This window comes from Mirounga angustirostris, unplaced genomic scaffold (genome assembly GCF_029215605.1).
Source record: "Mirounga angustirostris isolate CCGP_5_RB_7025 unplaced genomic scaffold, mMirAng1.0.hap1 SCAF_1, whole genome shotgun sequence".
NCBI classification, from domain to species: Eukaryota; Metazoa; Chordata; class Mammalia; order Carnivora; family Phocidae; genus Mirounga; species Mirounga angustirostris.
The window spans coordinates 86,108,381-86,134,065 of NW_026991709.1; the positions used below are offsets into that span (position 1 = coordinate 86,108,381).

The 25,685-nt window shown below is 38.0% G+C and overlaps 1 protein-coding gene across 4 annotated transcripts in view; it reads right to left on the reverse strand.

Moving 5' to 3' along the window:
* The window catches only part of KCNMB2 (potassium calcium-activated channel subfamily M regulatory beta subunit 2), a 237,865-nt gene that overhangs the window by 26,849 nt on the left and 185,331 nt on the right, over positions 1-25,685 (reverse strand). For all 4 annotated transcript variants that reach the window (XM_064585162.1, XM_054504318.2, XM_064585154.1 and 1 more), the window contains one exon: positions 7,928-8,050. In XM_064585162.1, coding sequence (XP_064441232.1) covers positions 7,928-8,050 — 123 coding nt within the window. The remainder of the gene's footprint in view (positions 1-7,927; positions 8,051-25,685) is intronic.

Here is a 25,685-nt window from a genome sequence, read left to right on the forward strand (position 1 = left end):
AAAATATGTTCCTTTTATGTGGGCTAGAAATGACTACAATATGCTTAGGTTGTGAGGTAGCCAGCATAAGGAGGCTAAATGGCCAATAGAAACCGAATAAATCAGAGAACCATGGCTAGAACAGGCTCCTGGCTTTTTTTTTTTTCCCTATCAGTGCCCATTGGACTCTACCATCAACAAACTTAATATTCTTTCCAGAAAAACTTCAAGCTTTCCAGGCACTACTAGCTCTCATTTCTAGACTTCAAGGAAAAGTGTCTTCTGTTAGATCTTATGGGGTGAATCTGTGGGGCAGTGGATTGCTGAGTGCCACCTGAGCTGAAATGAGCAGAGTTGCTATATATTTCTGTTCCAGGAACACTAAACCCGCTATCTCACATGGCAGACTGGGAGTAGCATTGATTAAAACAGCCATTGTTCTGTCTTTTGTCCACGAAAGACTTCCAAAGACTTTTTGAGATGTGCTTCTTCATATGTATGTCCTCTTCTATTAGTTCCAGATTTCATGTTTTTTCCCCTTGAGCTAGGAGGTGTATTTTTATGCAGTCCATTTTGATTAATTGAATTATTATTCTGTTTCCAATCTTTTAAAGTATACATTCCATTGGGTGAAATGTGCTTTGAGTTTTGGGAACAAATGACAGTCACTTTTAATACAGTCATTAATATGAAAGGTTTTGTCCATGAACCTAATGTTATTGTGAACTTATTAATCCACAGGACTTCCCAGGAAGTCTTGTAAGATTATTTTATGAATAATAGACAAAAGATGAGAGCAAAATTATAGAAACAAAAGTAGGAGTTATTTCTTTTTAGTCCTGCCTTTAACTTACCAGATCACACAATTTCCCAGTGATATCTTATTTTTTAATTCTTATTTATTTTTTACCTGATCTACTAGCATATTGGAATTGATAAAAAGTCCTTAGTGAAAAATATAGAAGGAAAGAGAAAATTATGTGAATCATTTAGATAAATTAAGGTATCCTTATAACGTAAAGCACCTTTGAGAAGTATTACCTTTATGTTGACCACATTATTTGGCTCTATTGCAATAATGTTATAAAAATAAATAACAACAACCAAAAAAAAAATAACTAGAATGGCTCTATATATGGAAATAAAAATCAAGTTCCAAAGAACTCATAGGTCATAGAATAAAATGTGATAATTTAATCTATTAAGGACTTAATGATAATAAAAACACTGTAGAGTGACTAATGGGATGTGACTAAACCAATACATAGTTAGAAATGTATAATATTAAATGCTTGTATTAGATAATAAAGGGGCCTGAAAATTAATATGCTAGGCATCTAACTTAGGGAGTTATAAAAAGATTAAGAGAATATATTAAAAGAAAATATAAGAGGGAAATAATAAGTAATAGAAGATAAATTATATTAAAGGATCAATGAATTCAAAATTAATTTTTTGAAAAGACTAATGAAATAGACAAATCTCTGACAAGACTGATCAAGAATAAAATAGAGAAGGGACAAAAAAATATTAAGAATTAAAAAACCATAGATACATACAGCATGGATTAGAAAGATAATAGAGGATATTTAAAGCAACTTTATAGCAAGACATTGAAAACTCTGAAATACATAATTTATTGAAATATACAGCAAATTCTTACAAATATATAGCTTACTGAAATTGATTCAGAAATAAGTAGAAAATCTAAACAGTTCTAAATTATTAAAAAATAGAATCATAAATTTAAAATATCCTCATGATGGAAATACCAGGCTCTGATGTTTTATAGGTGAGTTCTACCCATATCATACAAATCATTCTGCAGTATAGAAGAAGATGGAATGTTATACAACCTATTTATGAGGTTAACAAATTTTGATGCCCAAAGCAAATCAGACAACACAAAAAGGAGAATTATGGACCAATTTCATTCATAAACATAAATGCAAAAATTTTAAAAACAAGTTGGCTTACTAAATCTAGCAATACATAAAAGTGAAAACACATCGTGATCAATTTGGGGCTATCCCAGGAATATAATGTTGGTCATCATTTGAGTATCTATTAATGTTACATATTATATAAACATATTAAAGGGTTACCATTATATGAAGAGAAACATATTTGATAATACTTAACATCCATTCATGATGAAAACTCTTACTGAATTAGAAATATATAGGAACATTCTTTTTTTTTTTTTTAAAGATTTTTTATTTATTTATCTGAGAGAGAGAATGGGAGACAGAGAGCATGAGAGGTGGAGGATCAGAGGGAGAAGCAGACTCCCCGCTGAGCAGGGAGTCCGATGCGGGGCTCGATTCCGGGACTCCAGGATCATGATCTGAGCTGAAGGCAGTTGCTTAACCAACTGAGCCACCCAGGTGCCCCCAATATATAGGAACATTCTTAATGTGGTGAACAATATAGAGGAAATACCTATAGTAAACCTGATACTTAATGGTGAAATGTTTAAAGGACCCTCTTTATGAGCAGGAACAAAGCAAAGATGTTACACTATTGTCTGTTTTATTTAACATATAGCATAGCATAATATGGAAAGAAAATAACTGAGTGGTTTATTTACTGATAAAAAGAAGCAAAAATGTATTATTCACTAATGATATGACTATGAAGAAAATACAAAAGAATCTATAGATAAATTGTTACAATTAATTAGAAAATTAGCATAGTTGAAATAAAAGTTGATATATCATTTCCCTTCCCATGTGCCTGTAAAAGTAGAAAATGCAATTTAAACATTAAAAAATCAGTACTTAGGAGTACTTAGGAATAAATCTAATGAACTATGTGCAAGTTCTCTTTAGAGAAATTATAAAACTTTATTGGGAGACATTAGGGAAGACAAATCAATGTAGAGATTAATTATATTCAGAGAAAGACTTGATACATAAGGATGCAAATTTTCAATAAGTTGATTAATAGATTTCATAAAATTCCAGTAAAATTTCAGGAAATTCAATAAAAATTTCAAGCAGGGTAGGTATGACTTGACAAGCTGGTTCTAAGATTTATATGGAAGTACAAACATCTAAGGATAGCAAATACACTCCTGAGTACAAAAGAATAGGTGGGTGACTTGTCCTGTCAGGTGTCAAGATTATCACAATGATAAAATTTGTAAGCTCAAGGGTGGTGTCTGTCTGAGGTAGACGAAGTTGACCAGTGAAACAAAATGGAGATCCAGAAACATCCATGTGTATGTGGAAACCTAATATATGATGCCTGTGTGCTTTTAGATCACTGGGGAAAGGATATCCTATCTAATAAAAGGTGCTGGGCCAATTGGTTACCCACAGAGAAAAAAAAAATTGGATGCCTACTTCACAAAACTCAAAAGTCAACTTCAGATGATTAAAGATCTAATTGTGAAAGGCAAACCTACAAAATGTTAAAGAGACTGTGAACTTGGAGTAGGAAGGGATTTCAAAATGTTCAAAAAATTGCTAACTTAGAACACATTAAAATAAGAACATATGTTTATGAAAAGTCACCATAAAGAAAGTGCAAGCAAGTATCAAACTGGGAGAAGCTATTTGTGCACGATAAACAGACAAAGGGTTAATATAAATTTTTACGAAGAATTTCTACAAATCACTAAGAAAAAGACAAAAAAATCCAGTAGAAAAATTGACTACATATTTGAATAGGTACTTCACAGAAAAGAACAAGGGAAATAGGCTAAGTCTTATTAGTAATCTGAGAAATGGGAATTGAAAGCACAGTGCCCTCTTGATTAATGAAAGTTAAAAATCTGAAAACCCTAGGCGAGGTTGTAGAGCATTGAAATCACATTAATGGCTGCTTCGGAAAGCAATGGCATTACCTGGTAGAGTGGAAGCTGTGCATACTTTTGAACCAAATATTCCTAAATTAGGTACATATGCTAAGAAATATTTGTACAAAGTGTACAAGGAGATACAGACAAGAGGGATTCTAGCAGCATTGTTGGTACAAAAAGAACTAGAAATAATGCAAATGTCTATTAGCAATAGACTGGATGACTAAATGGTGGTATATTCATATAATAGCATACTACACACCAGAGAAAAGGAGTTATAGCTACTCACATCAGCCCTGTTAGATCATAGAAACATAATGTTTGGTGAAAAAAGTCAGTTGCAGAATAATTCATAAACCATGATTCCATTTATATAAATTCTCCAAACGTTCAGAAGTAAACAATATGTTGTTTAAAGATTCAAATGTGATAAACTCAAGAAGAAAAAGCAAGGGAATGATAAACAGAAAATTCAGGAAGGTGGCTATCTCTGGATAGGGGCTGGGAAAGGGAGAAGGGTGCTATTAGGGAAGTATCCTCAAGGGCTTAAAAAATTCTGATTGTTTTATTTTTTAACCTTAATGAAGGGTACTCAGATGCTTCTTATTTCACCATCCTTTGTGTGTTAACATGATAAAAATTCCTTTATATCAGCTCACTATTCAATAAAAACAATCCAAAGAATATTTGATAAAAACTCAGCTGTAATGTCCTTAGCCGATAAACTCTCCCTTCTTTAAATTCTGAATGAGTTACTGTTGCTGCTGTTTTATTTTGCCGCCTGCAATTTAGGGATTAAGCTAAGCTCACCTAACAAAGAAATTTGCTCAGAGATGAAAAAGAATTCCTTCATACTGCTCGTGTGTGGAATGGAGGATAAGGATAAAAATCAGGGTTTTGCATTTACAGATGATCAGAACAAGGACTGTCTTTGAATTCAACGAATGAAAAAAATGCGAAATTGACTTCAACTTCCCTTGAGCCATAAGACATTTGGTTTCAGAATTTCCGGTGGACTTTTCCTTCCACTTGGTTGCTCTGCCTGTCTGTAAGCTATTTCCTGATGTTCCAGCTTTTGAGGAATCCCAGGGAAGCCAATATCCTGACCAGCTTGGCTGTGGTCTCGCGAAGAGGTGGTGTGGAGTGGAGCTGAGGACTTCTGGTTGCCTGGCCTCTGGGATTGCTGTAGGAACCCAGCTGCAAAAGCCAGACCCACAGAGGCCAGGTTTACAGAATAAGAAAGTGAAGGTGGAGCAATTACCAGCAGTTCTGGGCAGTGCTGCCAGACAACGTAGGTAATTTATTTCCAAGTAATTAACTTGAGGACCTTAATTATCTGGACTCATTATCAGCCATCATCACCTTCATTATCACCGTGATCACTGCCACTAAGAGCATCTTAAGAGAGCAATAGACGCTGTTCCAAATCACTTTTAGAATCTGAGTCCTATCCTACAAGAGTCTTGACTTAGGCAGTGAAGGTGAAGGTGTGGTCAAGGGAGAGGTACAGACGAATGAACCAACATCAAACTAAGGATACTGGCTTAGTAGCAGATTCTGTTGCTGTATCCATTGGCTGTTTTTCCACTTGCCTTTGACTTTCAAGGCTAAAACCATTCAGATGGATTTCACAGGCCTTGGCATTTCTACCCCATAAATAAAGCTTGCTGAAAATTATTTCTTATAGTCAATATGTAATTATTTTAAATCTCCAAGTTATTGGAATCATAATTTGAAAATAAAAGAATGAAAGTAAGTAATTTAAGAGTTTCATATAATTTTAATGGTGTAGAATATGAAGCTAATTATTGGCTACCTTTAACTCCACAAACATTGCCCATATATCATATCCACATGTTTACTATCTCTCCTTTGATATGCAATTTTCAGCTGTAACTTAACACAGTCTCTCCCCTGCAGGCTTGGACCTTGACTGCTGCTCCAAGTTTCTCATGTTTGAAAGAGCCCATGGGGGCGCCTGGGTGGCTCAGACGGTTAAGCATCTGCCTTCGGCTCAGGTCATGATTCCAGAGTCCTGGGATCGAGTCCCGCATCGGGCTCCCTGCTCAGCAGGAAGCCTGCTTCTCCCTCTGCTTCTCTCTCTGTCTGTCTCTCATGAATAAATAAATAAAATCTTAAAAAAAAAAAAAAAAAGAAAGAAAGAGCCTATGTAAGCTGTGGGATGGATGCAGGGGAGAGAATATGACCTTGAGTTCAAATTCTGATTCCATCACTGGCTAGTTGTCGGACCCTGGGAAGTTATTTAAAATCTCTGTGCCTCAGCTTCCCCATCTGTAAAATGGACACAATAATCTCTATCTTATAAATTAAGAGAGCAGTTTGTGTAAAACATGTAATATACAGTAATTGCTTCTTAGGTGTTAATCTTTTTGTAAAGAAATTGTATATATATATATATATCAAAATATACTTAATTAAATTATTCAATGAGAATAAATAGAAGGTGAAATAAATCACACTTCACCTGCTCTGATGAAGTCTTCAAAACCTCAGACAGGCTAGCCACTGAAAGTCACAATATTGCTGTAGGGAAACAAAACCTCTGCCATTTTTCACCATCACACGTTGGTGGGCTTTTTTCTTTTATTTAGGAAATGAGATGACATGCAAAATATGGAATTTTCAAATGACACACCAAGTTGTAGTCTTATAGTAAAGATCTTGCTGAAAGAGGATTCACTTACTCGGCTTGAAAGCAAATGAAAAATAACTTGATTAAGCATTGAGAAAAAGCATGTGGAAACCTTGAGATGAACAAAGATAGGGAATTTTCAGTTGATCTTGTGTTGTGATGAGCACTAGGACTTTGTTCAAATGCTAGTTGCCTTCTGGGCTGTAATTTTACTTAAACATCATATCATTATTTTTCCCATAATTAAGATAGTATAACACATTACAAAGGACTTGGAAAATGGAGAAGTGAAAAACATGTTTTTCCTTCACGGCTTTTTCCTGTGTATACATATTTTTGTTGCTGCAATCATAGTTTGTATGTAATTTTTCAACTTGATTTTTCAGTTACTATTATGTCAAAGCATTTGTAAGTGCTAAGTGATATATTACATTCCATGATTTATTTAACAGATTTTCTATTATAAATACTAAAGTTGCTTCCAAGTTTTTTTTGCTGTTATATATAGTTAATTCAAAGAACAATTCTGGTTTCAGAATTTTTCAAAGGATTTCCTCTCTAGGGTAATACTTTAAAAGGAAAAATAAAAGTACCAGTTCTCAAAACTGCATTCAAGTAAACCTCCCTCAGGTTCCTTCTTGTGTCCAGCATCATTTATCAAGCCTGGTTTCTATTGGATTCTGCAAAGTTGCAATATGCTGGTATAGATAGTGGTGTTTTAAACTTCACCAAATCCAAGAAATAGTGTAAGGTCAATGAGAAAAGAGAGAAGGAGAAGAAAATAAATGGAGAAAAAACCGAATATTTAAAAATGGCCAGAGAATTTTATGAATGGATTTATTCCCTAAACCCAGGTGGGGGTGTGGGGGGGGGGCTGGACTGAGCTGTGTAATTGTCATTTTGTCTTTTATGAACATAGCCTTTGCCTTTCAATCTTTCTTCTCAATCCTCCATTCCTCCCTTACCTGAGACTATTCTTCTAAGGACGTTGAGGGCTCCATGGACTTGTCCATCCTCTTTTCATCCTTACATAGTTTCTGCTTTCCTTCCCTGCCATATGTCCTTGAAATGCAACTTTCATCATTTTGGTTCAGTATTTACTGAGCATTTACTGTGTGCCGGGTGCAGTGGTGGGGGCTGGAAATTCAAAGGCGAGTAAACCACAAAGTCTGTGCTGGTCAAGATGATGGTGGGAGGCTGTGAGTGAATGGATATCTGAAAGTAGGACTGGAGCTAGCCAAGTGTTGAGTGGGTGTGGATGTGCATGGGTGAAGCGCATTTCTGACAAGGAACAGCCTTTGCAAAACTGCACAGAGAGTGCAAGGGGAAAGGCCAAAGTTTCAGAAAGCCTACTCCCTTGGTGTAGAGCCCATCCCATGTTAACACTTGTGAAACACAAAGCTCAGTTGCCTCATGCTTTCCTACTGGCATGCTGTCTGTGTAGTCAGGTTAAATGATTCTGAAAAGCCCCCCGAATCCCCGTGATTTACCTTTTCTCATCATGTCTGTAAGATGAAGAGGTCCGGCCACTGGTCCATATAAACATCTTAGAGGATGTTGGTCCAGGGGCTCCTTTCCTTATGGTGGAAGTCCTGGAGGAGTGGTGGAAAGACCTAGACGGGAACACACTGAAGTTAAATCCATTACCTTAAGTTTGGGAACTCTGTATCAACAGCAACCAATAGCTTTAGTGGACTGACTCTCTTAAATAAGGTTTCTGTTGCTACAGAGCAGTGCTTCTTAAACCTGGCTGCACATTAAAATCAAGTTTTTCAAAAGGTTCCTCGTTGTTTCTAATGCACTGCTAGGGTTGAGAGCCACCGCCATAGGGAAACATGGCTTTCTAATTGGTGTTAACATCATATTCCTTCCCCACAAATCTAATTTTGGTATGGTTTCACACCCTGTACTACACTGTATTTTTCCAAAAATTTGGTTCAGATTTAGATACTAAAATTCTATTTCTCCTTTCCTATTCAAACTGTTTTCCTTGATGCTGACAGATGTGACATATTGGTGATGAAACATCAACTTTTAAATATGCTCTGCTGTTGCCAAAGCTGTGGGTTTGTTCCATGGTGGCCGAGTCTCTGAGGAAGTCACAGAAGCAGAAGACCAAGCAGATACTCTCTGGCTCCCGGAGGCCAGGTTTATAGGATCCAGAGTCAAGCTCTTGGAGGAATGTTGTGTTCTCTTGGTTAGGATTTGGCTTATGGGTTTAATTTTTTCATCTCCAAGCATAGCACTAAAAGTAGTTAGCTATTATAATTTATTTTCTACATAATAGTCATTTTTTAGGGATTTAGAAACATGAAATATCATAGAATCATAATCACATCTGAAAGTTAAAATAATATTGAGCTAATGGAACAAAGGAAGGAAGGAAAGTGATTTCTTCATGATTCACAATCACTTGTGGCTTTCCTTTTGGTTGAACACTATATTAACGGGAGGCATGAGACTGGAAATATTAGCTATTATATGATATATTAGCTACTACATGTCAGGCACTTTGCATATATTATTTATGCATATATCATGAGATGTATATGCATACATTTATGTTGTGCTGATATTATGAAAACTGCAAGGTGGATGGTGCTATTATTTCCAGATTACAAATGATGATTCCAGGAGATTGAGATATTTGCTCAGATTTAGAAAAAGTGAAGCCATGCTCCAAAACCAATGTCTGCCTGCTTCCAATTTTCATGCTCTCTGTAGAAAGATATATTATGGTCTTAGCCCAGTGATTCTCAAACTGTAACATGCATATGAATTACCTGGGGGATTCTGATTCAGTGGGGTCTGGGGTGGGGCCTGAGTTTCTGCATTTCTAACAGCTCTCAGGTGATGCTGATGTTGAAGGTCTGCAGAAAACACTGAGCAGCAAGGGCCAGAGCAATGGTCTTAGAGCGAGTGGTTGGCTAGAGGCCCAATTTTGTCACTACCTAGCTGTGTGGCCTTAAGAAAGTCACTTAACTTTACTAGGGCTTGGCTGTTTTTAATTTGTAACATAGAAAGTGTGAAACAGAGAACCTTTACGATTGCTCTCAGCTCCAACATTTTGTGATTCAGTAAATAGTAGAGTGAATCTAGGCATATTCAAGGCATTGTGTACCGCCTTTCTGGGACGAGGTCTAGGAATAGATCTCCTTCTGCAACCCTGGGGTCAGCATCGGAGATAGAAGGAACAGAGGCCAAGGGGATAGCAGGGGCTTGGTAATCCGTATAGATGCAAGAAGTCATCCTCCCATCCCCAGTCTCCTAGGATAAATGGTGGGAATTAAAGGATACACCTAAATGGATGCCCTCACCAGTTTTAGAAGGGCTTAGAAGTCAAATCTGCTAGCTCTTTAAATGACTTGGATCTGAGATATTTAAAGTTGGTTACGTTCCTTTTTGAAGATCTTTAAAACATATAAAATAAGATAGAGATTAAATCCATTATTAAAGCCAGTTAGCCTTCAGGAAATAAGAATGATTTGAATCTACGTTGAATGACCTACTCCATAAGAATGATTGACTTAAACTTCCAGGAAGTTATTTCAACACTGACTCTGGCGGAATCTTCTGCTCACCTTAGTCATTCCTAAAGGACTAGGGATGTGGAGTAGATGGAAAAGTGACACAGTCTTGAGTTAAAGTAAAGCAATAAATTACTGAGGTCCTGCCTTGTTACTGGTTATTAACCAGCATTTCATAGACACACCATGCATATTATAAATGCTTTGAAATCATTCCAAGGGAAAGGAGCTGCAATGATTTTAATATACTTAGGATACTTTCAGACTATGTGTCATTATTCTAGCGTGGCACCCTTGCTCTGTTGTTTTAAGATGATATGGAAAGGGGAAGACGAAAGATGTATTCATTCTAATTAACTGTCTAAAGCTTGTTGGAAAGGACTTAATGACTCCTCCAATAAGTGGATTTGGAGTTTCTCCAGCCCAGTTTTCTTTCATAAAGACAAACTATTATTTAAACCCTGCTAGGTTTGTTGTTAATTAAAATGAAAGGGAGTAGCTGCTTTAAGGACAACAGTATAAAGGTTCTGTGGAAGGTGAAAAAATTTCCAGGCTTCAAAGAAACACCCAGGATATGTTAATGGAAGCTGGTTTGGAGGTTTTCTTGGCTCAAAGGCAGTCCTCTTGAACTGTTAAATAATTACCTCAACTCCGCTCACTTTCTAAGACAAGGAACATCTCATTTGAGTTGTGATTAGGAAAGTGATAAAGAGACAAAAAAGCACTTTCTACAACTTTGTAATTTGGAATCCTAGCATCAGCAGAGACCTGCGTTAGCAGAGGCACGGGCTATGGGCAGCGGGAGGCAGCCTGGATCCAATTCCATCATGAAGTGACCTAGGACTTTCAGTGAACCTGGCAGAGCCATGACCGTATGACTACAGACGAATGAAGTCGGAAAACCAGCAACCCTAAAAGACGCCATCTCAGCCTTGGATGAAAGCAGGTTATCCGCGAGACTGTAACAATTTCTTTGGGTCAGGAACCTATAAAAGGCCTCTTTCCATTGCTCAAGCACACCCCTCATGAGTTTCTACTTCCTTGACTCAGTTTGTGCCTTCTCTCGGCCTCCCTTCCCCACCTGGTGAATGAGAGCCTTTGTTTCCAGGGCTGGCTCAGATGTCACCTCTTCTGTGAAGCCTTTCTTTGACCCAGGTTGGCAGCTTCCTCTGCTCTGCTCTCAATTCTTGGTATTCAACCTCTGTTAGAGCAAAGCATGCTCTATCCTGCTTGTACACAAATCTGCCTCCCCTGCTAGGCTGTGGGTAATGCAGGGCAGGGCTGCACCTTACGCACCTTTATGGCACAATGCAGTTCACACAATGCCACCCTGGTTATGTTTGCTGCCCTCACTATCCATTTGAAAACATGATTGTCGATATGACTTTGGCCTCCTGTGCTGGGCTCACTGCTCCTGGGTGCAGCTGTGGCTCCTTCCTGACACTTTCCTGAGCTCCAGATGTCCTTCCCTCTTCCCACTCCCACTTCCTCTTGCTCCTTCTCCTGACTCTCCTGCTCCCTCTGTCTTTTTTCAGTGACTTGGGCAGAAAGTTCTATTGCTCGCTGAATTATCATCCAGTAAGGTTTTCTTTAGAAAGGCAGCATGGCCCCAGGAGAGCAGATGGGGCCTATGCATTTGTTTGCCTCCTGGCATCACCACCTACCAACTATGTGACTTTGGACAAGTCAGTTGAACACCACTACATCCTTGTTTCCTCAGCTGTAAAAATGGGAATGGTGACATTTGTTTTTCTGGGTTGCTTGGAGAATTGATGAAATAACAGACGCAAAATACCTAAACTAGGATCGAGGCACATAGTAGGAACATACTAAACATCAGTTTCTTTCTTTTTTCCTCTGTTATTAGTTTTGATAGCAAAATGGACTGGATTTTATCTTTTTTTTTTTTAATCCAATTAACTTGCTTTGTACTTGTTCATCGAGATTATTGATTTTTTTTTTTTTCCTATGGGTCAGTGGCACTCTCAATAGAGGAAAAACAGTTTTCTCAGATACTGAGATAATAAAATCTGAAGTACTTCCTCATTCATATTAAGTTCTGATACCTATCCTGAGCAAGAAGAGCAGAAAGAGAGTGTCCCTGAACCCTGGCCACACCTTACAATCATCTGGGGAAATGTTTGAAAAATACTGGGTCTCCAGCCAGACCAGTAGAACCTTTGGGGTGGGGCCCTGGCTTTGGAGTTTTGGAAAAAGCTGTTTGGAGATCCTGCATTGGGGTTGCAGCCAGGGCGAGAAACAATTGTTACAAATGCTCAGGTTCTGATTTCATTTCAGTTGAATCCTTTATGGAGACTCCTCCTGTCTCTAGAAGCTTCAGCGGGGGAGTAACAGTTCTGAGTCCTACTCTGTGCAGTGGCTTCTCCACTGGTACCCATGTCGAGGCCTTGAGGTGACAGCCGCAAGGACAAGTGGCATATGAGGCAGGGAAAGAGCATGCGGATGCAGTTTTCTGGTGTCAGTGGCCTTGAGCTATGCATATGGGATGCTCTCAGCGCACTCTGCTTTATTAAACAGCAAGCAGGAGCCAGCAGAACTATTTAACACATAATTACATGTCTAATCTCGCGTAAAATTGTAACACTAATGACATCACAGCAGCAACTTAAAAGGTCACTCTGAGCACAGAAATTTAGGAATGCTTCTAATCTGTGAGACTTTATCTTTGCAGATGGCAAATTATATGTTCTCCATAGGAACTGAGTTGTTTTGGCTTCAGGGCCTTTGGAGGGAGAAGCCAAATGTATGGTGATAATTTTAGACCTAGTGATTGAATTTAGAAAACACTGGTCCATCTTAAGAGCAGTTTTAAATGTCTTGGGGATGTTTTTTTCTCAAAATAAACTACTTCGTCTTGTTTTAATTCATTTGGGTGTCCATTTGTTGGCATTTCTTACATGTCTTGTAGGTGCCAGGCACTGTACTGGGTGATGGGGGCACCACGCCACCGTATCTGCTTCTAAGGAGTGCACCATCTATGGAGGAGTCAGGATAATAAATCAACACGCCCTCTACCACAACTGTTCTTTCTAAAGGGTGCTGTGACTTCCCAGTGGGCATATCTAATAGTTACTTGTCTCTTCACATCTTACTTAACTTGCTCAGCTTACTGAATTTGATCCTAATATTGTTGGTCATTTTCCACTTCTAAAAATGCTTTACAAACTTGATGCATAGGATAATGCTCTCTTGTTTCTCTTTCTCACTCTCTAGCTGCTCCTTCCATTTCTTTGTTGGGTTCGTTTCTCTATCTGCCCCCTAAATGTTAGTATCATTTGGGGGACTAGCAAGTACTCTTGAAAAGTCTCTTGACTTTGAGAAGTTCTTTATAGATCTTGGATACCAGCCATTTATCTGTAGTGTCATTTGCAAATATCTTCTCCCATTCTGTGGGTTGCCTCTTTGTTTTGTTGACTGTTTCTCAAACTCAACACCCAAAAAACATATAATCAAGTCAAAAAATGGGCAGAAGACATGAACAGACACTTCTCCAAAGAAGACATACAAATGGCTAACAGACACATGAGAAAATGTTCATCATCATTAGCTATCAGGGAAATTCAAATGAAAACCACATTGAGATACCACCTTACACCAGTTAGAATGGCAAAAATTGACAAGGCAAGAAACAACAAATGTTGGAGATGTTGTGGAGAAAGGGGAACCCTCTTACACTGTGGGTGGGAATGCAAGTTGGTACAGCCACTTTGGAAAACAGTGTGGAGGTTCCTCAAAAAAAATTAAAAATAGAGCTACCCTACGACCCAGCAATTGGACTACTGGGTATTTACCCCAAAGACACAGATGTAGTGAAAAGAAGGGCCATATGCACCCCAATGTTCATAGCAGCAATGTCCGCAGTAGCCAAACTGTGGAAAGAGCCAAGATGTCCTTCAACAGATGAATGGATAAAGAAGATGTGGTCCATATATACAATGGAATATTACTCAGCCATCAGAAAGGATGAATACCCAACTTTTACATCAACATGGATGGGACTGGAGGAGATTATGCTAAGTGAAATAAGTCAAGCAGAGAAAATCAATTATCATATGGTTTCACTTATTTGTGGAGCATAAGGAATAGCGTGGAGGACATTAAAAGAAGGAAGGGAAAAATGAAGGGGGAGAATTGGAGGGGGAGATGAACCATGAGAGACTACGGACTCTGAGAAACAAACTGAGGGTTTTAGAGGGGAGGGGAGTAGGGGAATGGGTTAGCCCAGTGATGGGTATTAAGGAGGGCATATACTGCATGGAGCACTGGGTGTTATATGAAAACAATGAATCGTGGATCATTTCCTTATGTATTGTATGGTGACTAACATAACATAATAAAATAAAATTAAAAAAGAAAAGAAAAGAAAAGTCTCTGGACAATGCCTCCTAACAGGAATGTGAAAGACCTTTCTTTCCCAGTTTGATGCCTGAAAGACTGACTGAATGGCTCTGTTTGCGGCTCAGTGGTAGAGGTAAAGAAGTGTATTGCTGAACACTAATGGCCTTTTTGAGAAGAATCAAATAAAAGAAAATGGGTTCTGTGAATTATTATTTCAGACTACTTTTCAACAGCTGGGTTGACAATGTACAGACTCCTCTGGCTAGAGATGGGTGTGGGAGTTACTTGCGACCTCTGTCACATATGTGGGGCAACTGTTGTTCATGTAATCAGGATGTGTTTGACTTCTGCTTCAGGAGGATGTAGCCCCAGTTAAATAATGGACCTGTCCTTTCGCCTGCTGCTGACTTGGCTCATTGAGCTTAGCACTTCAGAGGCTCTGGGCTTCTAATCTTCACTCTGTAGCTGAGTAATTGTATGAACAAAGGCAAAACACTCCTTTTTCCTCAGTGTTGCCACCCGTGAAAAGATGACTGTGGAACTGAACTCTATTCTTTTAGTTAATTCAGTATTCATTTCTTCATTAGCAAAAACTTATTATTGAAGATGTGACATACGGCAGGCACCGAGCTAGGTATTAGGGATATGTTGGTGAACACAGCACGTATGACCCTTTTTTTGTGGACCTTATGGTCTAGAGGAGGGGACAGACTGGTCAGACGGGTGTGCATGGGGGCCTTTAATATAAGATTGTTATGCATGTGTGTAATGACGTAAGTTTTGCATTATATCTACATCAAAAATGACTATCTCAGGGCTTAGTTGAAAAAGCTTTGAAATTAGTTTCAGGTTGAAATCCCAGCTCTACAACGCAGTAATTATGTAACCTAAATACATTGTTAGACTTCCCTGAGCCTCATTTTCCTCATCAAGAAAATCAGAGTAATAACAGATATCATAAAGATTCACCATGCAGATAATTTGAAATAATGTATGGCATTGAGTAGGCACTCAGTAAATGTTAGTGTTTTTCATTTGGAGGAAATAGTAGAAATTTTTTTTCCCAAATTGCCATACCAATACATCAAGTCCTTCTGCTTGAGTCATTTAAAAAAAAAAAGTCTTATGTAGAAATGGAATACACATTTCTACATGGGCTTAATTAGTCCAGTATTCCATAATTCATTTCTTAATGAGCTTTTCAAGCGGATAATCACAACTGATGTTCAGTTTGATTCCTTCTATGCTACATATTTAAAACTGGTTTAATTGTTAAACATTCACTCTGTTGGGCATCACACATACACAGCTGGTGTAAGAAAACCTGCTCATAACTCACGTGTGCCTCAGATTGGTACAAATGACAGATTTATGCTGAGACCATCCATCTCTTCTCGGTGAATGTGGTTTAATTCTTCTATTTCAGTTGAAAATTAAGGATTCCAAACTATAATAGCTTTTTTACAGAGAAGAGCTAGAAATGCCAATAATAAACATAAAGGTATGAGGTTCTTCTCCAGACCTATATAAATAATGCATTTATAGGCATTGTTTCATTTAATTCTGTAACGTGTAGGAGAGCTCTCAATATTTACCAAAGAAGGAAAGCGATAATCAGAAAAGTAAGTTATTAGGCTTAAGTCACAGAGTTATTAAGTGATGATGTCCGATTTTCAATCCGAGCCTGTCTAACCCCGAAACCCACGCTCTCTCAACCTCTTTTGAGGTTTTGAGAGCCCTTTTGCCTCCTGGCCTCTAATTCCTCATATATAACATGAGGGAATTGAAAGAGATGAGTCTAAGTTCCTTTCATCTGAAAAATTTTATTTCGTTCTGCTTTGGAGAATTGCAGCCAAGGTCTGTTCCTACGACTTGACTTCTAATTTGTCTTTGGTGAGATATAATTTCTATTTTACATTCTATTAATTTCTTAAATGAAATCTTCAGTAATACTCATGGGAAAGCTAGTAAAGTAGACGGAGGAGAGATTAAGCGCCAAGTAAGACGGCAAAATGAAAGCCCCTCAGTGATCCTTGAAAAGGTTTTCTGTAGACCCAGGCATTGCTGTAGAGTTGGACATCTTGGGTACAAACTTTGTTTTGATGTTAGGATTCCAACAGACTCTTCTACTAATTTCTCCTACTCCCTAGGCTGCTTCCCCATACAGCCCATCTCTAACCCAATTGTTAAACCATCACTCTATCCCAAGGGGGAGCTATGATAGTTGAAATTTTAGATGCTCTAGCAGACTGGTGAGAGAGATATTTTGGGGGCAAAAACATATGGTTCATAGGTCCAGCTGTGGTGGTCACTGAATGAACTCTATTTGTCCATGGCCTCTCCCAGTAGGCTCTCTGAACTGACTACTGATAATACATGTAAAATTCTACTTGCTGAACTTGCTGTTCTCAGCTCCAAATTGAGTATCCCAGCTCTTTCTTTTTGCCAACAGGACCATTCCTTTGATTTATCCTTGTCTTTAATTGCTAAATGGAATAGAAACCATAAGCTCTGAAAGCAGAGAAAACTTGAGTTCAAGCTCCATTTCTGCCCTTTTGCTATCAATATTACATTGGATACAAGCTAATTAACTTATCTGAGTCTCAATTTCCTTACCTATGAAATGTAAATATGATGCATCCCTCAATATTTGTTGTGAGGATTAATTAAAATAACGAACCTGACATTATTGGCAGCTATTTATTTATATGTAGCTATTTATTTATGTGTACATAAACAAATGTTTATTTATATATCCTAATATACTTAATATGCCAAATTAAGACCATTATCCTAATGAAGGGATTTGAAATAGAATTCCAAAAAAATCATTGAATATTAGCTGGAAGAGATATCAGAAATATTCTAGGGCATATGCCAATATTGAGGCTTGGTGGTTTTGGGTTTTCTTGGATAAAGTTTTTTAAGACTTAGATAAAAGGCAAATGTGTCTAATTACAAAAGTAGGTTTTTACAATGCAAAGGCACTAAGCTGGCAAAGGAAAATATTTTTAAAATTCTAAATCATACTTTGATCCAGTGGAAGGAACTGTACTTAAAGATACAAGAAAAAAAAAAATCAGCAGCAGAAATAGTGATTCCTTTTTGATGGCTACAAGTTGAAGAAAAACCCATTCAAACTATTTAGACTTTATGGTGAATAAATATGAAATTAGATAGTCCTTTTTTAAATCTATGATTTTACTATTGTCTGGAAAATACCTGATATGATAATTCAGTTGCTGAGGATAATTACAATATAAATAATATAAATACCTTGAGATAGTTTGCTTAAAGAGCTTGAATCTTCTCTTTGTTGCCTATATGATTTTGGGTTCCATATCAGGGACTAAGAGAAACCACCTAAGAAGATGAGTGAGGGTCAGAAATTAGAATCCTAGTTATTCTTCAACCCACACATTTACCTCTAAATGACTATACAAATTGGAAAGAGGCAGCATGGATCAAGGAGGCAGATGGGAATCACTTTTACCTCTTACTTTCATTTCTTCCTTGCTCTCTGACATGGGATGAGTTAATTAACCTCTCTGAATCTCAATTTCCTTATCTGTAAAAATGAAGGTTGTAATGCCTCCAAAAATTGTTTCAGTATTTTCAGTATTAAGTGAGAAGACATGTCAAATTTCTGGGACATCATGGGTACTAATCAATGTAAATCTCTCCCCAAAAGGAACTGATTTGTTTACCTTGTCCAACATCTGTTATCAAGACCCACACGAACGGTCCCTTTTCAAGTAGGGAAAAGCAGCCAATGCATATGGTTGGTTTGTTGAAAAAAGAGACACCAATCCATTTAGAAGCATTGATTAAAAGTTGCTTCATATTAGAAGATGTTAAATATATAGGGATGAATGAAAGAAGTGATTTTCCTGTCCCTCATGCCTCATCACTCAGTCTCCAAATTCTTGTATATAATTTCTTACTGTCTCTAGAGAACCACTGTCCAATAAATGTATAATATGAACCACATATGTGATTTTAAGTTTTCTAAAAGTCACAATGAAAAGAATAGAAAGAAACAATAGAGATTAATTATAATAATAAATGTTATTTAACCTAATATACCCCAAATATTGTTGACATGTAATAAAATAAAAATGATTAATGGAATAATTTACACTTTTTACAAAAACTAAGGCTTTAAGATTCAGTGCATATTTTACACTTGTAACACATGGCAATGTGGATTAACCACATTTGAAATGCTCAATAGACACATGTGTCTAGTGGCTAGTGTTTTGAACTATTTCCAAATCTACCTTCTGTCACTACATCAATTTTTGCAACAATAATACATCATCAAGAACAATAATTATTTTCATTTATTGAGTACTTGCCATGTGATGAGTCCTGTGTTTTATGTGCATCACATTGACAACTACCCTATGTTATGGAAGAGGAAACTGAGGCTTAGAGAGAGTAAATAATCTGAAGATCATACAACTTTTTTAAATGGCAGATCTGGTATTCACATCCAGGTCAGTTTGATTCTAGTGTCTATCATGCTATCTGTCTAGATTCCTCGAATAGCCTCCTAACTGGTTAGTAGCCTTACAGCAGGACATTTTGACACAGTACGTCAAAATAGGCACTTCAAATTGTAATACCATTATTTTATTATTATTACCAAGTAATTTTTGTCATAGACATTCCCGACCTTCAGCCATCTTTGAACCTAAACCTATCTGTTCTCACATTCATGAGGACCAGCCAGACCCTCATTTCATTCCCAAGTCACTTAGAGGTGTAGGGCTGGGGTGAGGTGCAGGGATGTAATCAGTGTTCAGAGTGGACCAAGATTGCTGGTGAAAATGCCAGCATTGTCCCTAAAAAAGCGTTGAAGTTTCCTTAGCTGATTCCAGATCTAGAGCAGGTGCTATGCAAGAAGAATCATACCAAGTAACAAGGCATCTATCAAAGACTATCAGGATCATTTCAAAAAGATTTAGGAACTGACTTAAAGATGCAAAGAAAGAACAATCTGTCAATCAGAATAATAATAAAATAGATGGAAATATAGCAAATATGTTTCATTTGTGATTTCACAGTATTATTTTAAAAAACTAACTGGTTACCATTAGAAGATGCTAGGAAACAAACTTATTACTTTGAAAATTGTTCAGTATAGGAAAATAATCATTTATCCTACATTTTCAATATTAACTAAAGCATTGGGAAGCCAAATAGTAGGTGAAGTAAAGTTTCTCTTTATAGAAGCCTTTCACCTAATTAAAGAGGATGGGATATTAGAATTAAACTATTATCATTTTTCAACTCCTAAGAAGCCAAAGTTCCTAGACTTTGATCATCAATGACTGTTGTCATCAAAAAAGAAAGCCAGTCACAATATCAATTATGAATTAGTCTTGTCAAGAAACCCCCAAACTTGAATCTGATCAATCCTCTGGAGCCAATGAGCAATTTATCGAAAACAAAGAGAACAGAAGAAATGTTATAAAATATAGTGGGAATGCAATCATTGAAATTGAGACTTTGAGGACAGACAACCTGGAGTCTTTAATAAATAATTGCTAAGATAAGATAGAGAAGGAACTTGTAGATTAAATGAGACTTAAAAAACATTATTTACCAGTTGTAATGTGTGAATTTTATTTGGATTCTGATTTACAGACTGTGAAAAAAAAAGTCATGTTCTCTTCTGTTTTTAATCTTTATTGCAGTCCAGTTCCTCTTGAAGTATTTTTTCTAAGCATACTTTTAGTCAGGTTACTTCCTTGCTTAACATCCATCAATGGCTTTCTATTATCTGTAGGTAAACCCAAGGAAGATTTCACAGGTTCTATGTGCTCTACTTTAAGGAAGATGTTATGTGTGAACTTTAAGGAAAGTTTCCTAGAAGAAGGGGAATTGATAGGATAAGAAGGGGAAGAGTATTAGGCAGAGTTTCTGGGAAGGACAATCGAATAAGCTCATTGATGTGAGCATAGTATGTGGAGATTGGGTGGGAGGTTGGAACTTCTTGAAGTGTAGGGTCGATGTTGTGTAGCTGGAGAGTGAAGAGCTATGAAAACCAAGTCTGGGAGGAGCTGATACTTGTTGCATTGGGATTCATCATTGTACTTTCTTTTTGCTCCCTAAGTATCAATATAAGATGAAGCTCTTCTTGAAAGCAATGATTCTTAATCTTTTCCCCTTTGTGACACACATTCACATCACTTTACTCCATGAGCATGACCAAGTTCTGAAGGTCAGGCTGCAGCATAGGTCCCCAGTTATGCACCAGCTTTAATGCGGTGGTCTTCATAAGCAATCACAGTGCAGTGTGTCTTGTTACCCCAGCTGAAAACCCCTCTTGTGGTGGTGGTGGTGGTAAGGTAGAGTCCAACAGCTGGTAGCAGGAGTTGGGGTCAAGAGTGCTGGAGCTACAGGGAGGAATGTTCTTTTAACTGGCTAATAGAGCCAGCAGACAAATCCAGGTCAAAGAATGAAGTGCAAATACAAACACCAGGATTATATTCAGATTTAAAGATTGGCCATAGTGTGTTCCCAAGAGAAAAAGGTGGTTAAGGACCATGGGGAATGACACACTGGTTTCCTGTCCTCTCAGGATTTGAGACAAGCTTGGCTCCAGGATGCAGGGAGTCAGCCTGGTAAGTCAGGGAAAGGATCCTGGCACAAGTGAGGCAGACTTGGAGGCAAGTGCTTTCCATCTTTATTCGTGTGTGACTCTCTGCTTTCCCCCTTATTGACTGTGTGGCTTTGAGTTGACAATTAAGCATACCTTAGCTTGTTTCCTTATTTTTAAAATGGAATTATTATTGGCAAATGGAAGGAAATCAATCAGGTAGTTCTTTTTAATGGATTTATCTCAAAGCTTCAGTTATGTCAAGGTCAAAAGATGACCTATTTCTTTTTCCGGAACATTCTCACCTTATATAAACTGATATATAAAATCAAAATAAAGCTCTTCTCAAACTCATGTTTTCCACATTGCTTTTAAAACACTTCAAACAAATTGTAGAGGAAAAAGATGGTCATTGTTTCTTTCAAGGAACAGAATTCTGTAAGAAACAAAAAGAAATGCAGCTGCAGTAGCCAAGGATAGCTGCCACTTGAGTACATTTGGCTAGAATAGTCCATCATGAATTGTTGGTCCAGGGAGATTGTTTCAGTTGCTGTGGCATACATAGATCTAGAGTTTACACAGCGCTTGGATAAGCAGGGTTATTGAGGGAAACTAGATGACAAACCAACCTAAACTAGTGTTAGTGATATCAATATTTGTTTTATGGAATTTACCAAAAAGAATCAATTACTATAAACACCTATTCACTGTTATCTGACATGGTAAGCCCTTTGTCATCTGAGACTCGTAAGATCCTTAGAGGCCATTCTTCCCTTTGTATCTGATGCTTTAACCCTTTGAAATGTTCTAAATGAGGAGTTATCTGGCTATTGATTAAAAGACTCCAGTGGAGAGGAATCTACTTTCTCTGGAGAAAATGTCCCCCTTCCCTCCCAACCCATTGTTGGACATTTATATTTGTTGGAAAGTGTTTCTATAATTTGAGCTGGAATCTGCCTTCCTAGAGTTTCACTATTGCTCCTGGTTCCACAGTCTGGATTGCTTTCCAGATGTTTCATTCAGCTGTAATATCCTGCCAATACTTCTTCACTATAAACTGAATGTTATCCAACTGTTTTTCACATAACATGATCTCAGTTACTTTTCTTATTTTAGTCCCCTCCTCAGGCCATACTCCATCGGTTAATGTCTTTCCCAAGTATCATGAGCAGAACAATACTAAAATTTCTTATTTAACAGTGCTATGTATCTTAAATTAATTTAGTTGCCACAGAACTTCTATAAGATAGGTACTCTTATTATTCCTATCTTACTGATGAGGAAACAGAAGCATAGAGACTTTAAATAACCTGCCCAAAGTCACGGAGCTGATAAGTAGAGAGCTAGAAAATGAACTCTAGCTGCCTACATTAAAAATCTACACTCTTAAACACAGCACAATTGTATTTTTCTGAATATAGTACTTCTAGTGTCATCTGATTAGTGTTGAGAATGACAAAACTATCACCTCCTTCTATGTATGTGTCCTGAGAGACCACATTCATACTTTTGGCTGGTATGATTGACCATGATACATACAGGGGATTAAGTCAAGAGTCAGATCCTGAAATTCCACACCTGCCTTGCAAAGGCTATGCAGAGGTCCTTATCTTGAAGATGATGGAGCCCTACTTTGCATTTAAGATGATGGCGTCCCATTTTGTATTTTTTGATATCTGTCACATATTTTTGAACAAAAGGGCAAACCACATGATCATATCTACATATTTGAAAATTACTCTGAAGCTAGTATCGAGGATCAATTAGAGTAGGATGAAATGATAAGCAGGGAATTAGATGATGGTGAGGGCAATAATCCAGGCAAGATCCAGAGGAAGTGGAGATGGTAAAGGATGAAGAGATCCAGGCAATGTTTGGAAGGTTTTGAGGTCAGAACTCGGTGACTGAGCAGATTAAAGGTAGGCAAGGTGATGGGAAGAAGATTATAAAGGATTTTCAGGTTTCCCTTGAGGACTGTGTAGATGGTGGCATCACTTATCACATCAGGCAATGTAGTAAAAGGAGCGGTGTTTTGGGGCAGGGTGGATGGAGTTTGGGGGAGGGCAGGGGGTGATCAGGTAGGATAAAGAAAATGCCTGGCAAAACATCCAGGAGAGAGGGCTGCGGGCAGTGGACGTGTGCAGGAAACCAGACGGGAGGCCCAGCTGTAATCAGGGTGCTACAGTTTGGCTTTTGTTCTTGGGAGCCCCAGAGGATGAAGTCTCTGAGCTGCCCTTGATGTCTTCCTGTGTCAAAACTCAAGCAAAAGCCCTTCTTTATTGCCTTGTCAGTTGTAAATGAATTTACTTTTACATAAAGAATGATGTTTGACAAGAGCCATATTCATCACTTCAAAATGTTCCCCGAATACTCTAGCAGGGTGACCATTTGGTATAAATGGCATGTCTGATGACTGTAAGTGGTTCTCTCTCAAGAAAATGAATTCCTATTGTAAGAATCTAATATTTTTAGTGTGAAAATACAGGAAATTGAGGTCCCAAGAAAATAAGAATTAGGAGTCTACTTTGTCTAGAATACAAATGTTAAGTCATTCTTCTTCAATTTCCTCTCTAAAAAAAGTATTCTCCTTTTTAAATTTTAAATCTTTTAAACAATTTTTGTGAGCTTCTTATTTACTGATGCATTCATTTATGCAATATTTGTTAGAAATGTACTAGGTCAGATACCATACAGGATGTGAGGGATCAATTCCCTGTTTTCGGCCATTATCAGAAATATGGGAATTCTTTTTTTTTTTTTAAAGATTTTATTTATTTATTTGAGACAGAGAGAATGAGAGAGAGCACATGAGAGGGGGGAGGATCAGAGGGAGAAGCAGGCTCCCTGCCGAGCAGGGAGCCCGATGCGGGACTCGATCCGGGGACTCCAGGATCATGACCTAAGCCGAAGGCAGTCGCTTAACCAACTGAGCCACCCAGGCACCCAGAAATATGGGAATTCTTAAAAGCAATCAAATGTTTAAGCATAACAGTGAACATGGTGAATTGGCAACAAATATTAATTTGTGAACTGCTGACCATTTTTAATAGCCTGTTTATTCTTGTCTGAATCAAATATTAATTCCTGCTCCAGAGTATCAAAGATGAAACCATATGTCTCTGAACTTTGATGCATTTTCTGGAATCAGGCTGCAAATATTACATGAAATAGAGAAAAGTGATCCTGGTTCAGAAAGCCGTTCTGTAACCTGCATTTGTATGAGGATGGTTCTGGGAGGACTTGTTAGCCTCTGGAAGTTGAAATCTTTTGCTACCTTACAGAAGAGCTTCTAGTCAAAATTAAGGTCAAAGAGACAAGGAAAATACTGAGGTGTTAGATAGAGGGAACACACACGGGACCTTTAAAACTGCCCTAGGTTTTCAAATGACATCTAAAATGTTGGTATAGTTTTAAGCGGTTGTCCCTACCATCTGCTCTGAGAGTAGGGAAGAGAAAGATGGTAAAATTGTTCTCAGTTTGAGTGGAGAAAAGGAAGTTCCTGTACTTCTAGAAGTAGTTCTTGGGAAGCCTATTACATGTGTGTCCTTTCCAGTCCAGAGCTGGGTCCTCCCAGGGTGTGCTTTCCCCAGTGTCTGTGACACAGGTCTGGCCCCACGTGCCCGCACCTGTCCTGGTATAGGAATGAGAGCAGATGACTCCCTGAACTCCAAGTGTTTTCTTGCTCAACCCCTTCAGATCTAACCACTTCCTCAAGACTGAGATGGAAGCAAGGGGGTCTAAGGAACAGAGGGCCCTAGGACACTGTAATGGACTGAATGTTGGTAATTCCTAACCCTCAAGGTGATGATATTAGGAGGTGAGGTCTTCGGGAGCGGATTAGTTCATAAGGTGGAGCCCTCGTGAATGGGATTACTGCCCATATAAAAGGGACCCTAGGGAGCGCCCTCGACCCTCTGCCATGTGAGGACACAGTGATAAGATGGCCCATCTATGAATAAGGAAGTGAATCTTCACCAGACATGGAACCTGCTGGCGCCTTGATCTTGGTCTTCTCAGGCTCCAGAACTGTGAGAAATACATTTCTGTTGTTTATAAGCCACCCAATCTGTGGTATTTCTGTTATAGCTAGTGGACTGCATGGACTAAGACAGATGTAGTAAATGCTCTGTAGATCTCTTTCTTATCTCGCTCATCCTTATTTCTTTTACCCTCTATCTTTCCAAGTTCCAGTCTGAAGAAAGGGGTAGCACTGAAGGCTAGGATTGTAATTGAAGCAGAAAACCTTGTCCTATAAAACCCTGAGTTAATATGTTTGAATAGGGGTACACCAAATATTTTCAGCTCTGTGGCCGAAATGAAAATATAATGGCTTTTTGTTTATAAATGAGAACCGGCAAATGGAGAACTCCTTACCTCATGCAGTTTGGCAATCGTTTCGGTAAGAGAGGATGAGGTGTCATAAACTTTCAGAGGAATATGCCTCGTAAATTTCTAGAGTCCCAAAGAGGGACATTGATCTGGAGTGTGGGTTAGTGAGGAGGGTGAGGAGGAGGGGGTGATGAACATGCGTAGGTGGTCATTTCTAAGATGTGTGCATTCTCCTCACTATATTCCAGTAAAGATAATGTTCTGAGTATAAGAGTGTCCTGTTGTGTTAAAAACACATTTGTCTGAACAAAAGGGTAAAGCCTATTTGATTATTCTGGACTCAGATTCAAGAAGGGGAACAAGCTGGCCTGAGATTATTAAGCATTTACTGCTATAAAGAAGTAATCACTATGCAAATATATGACT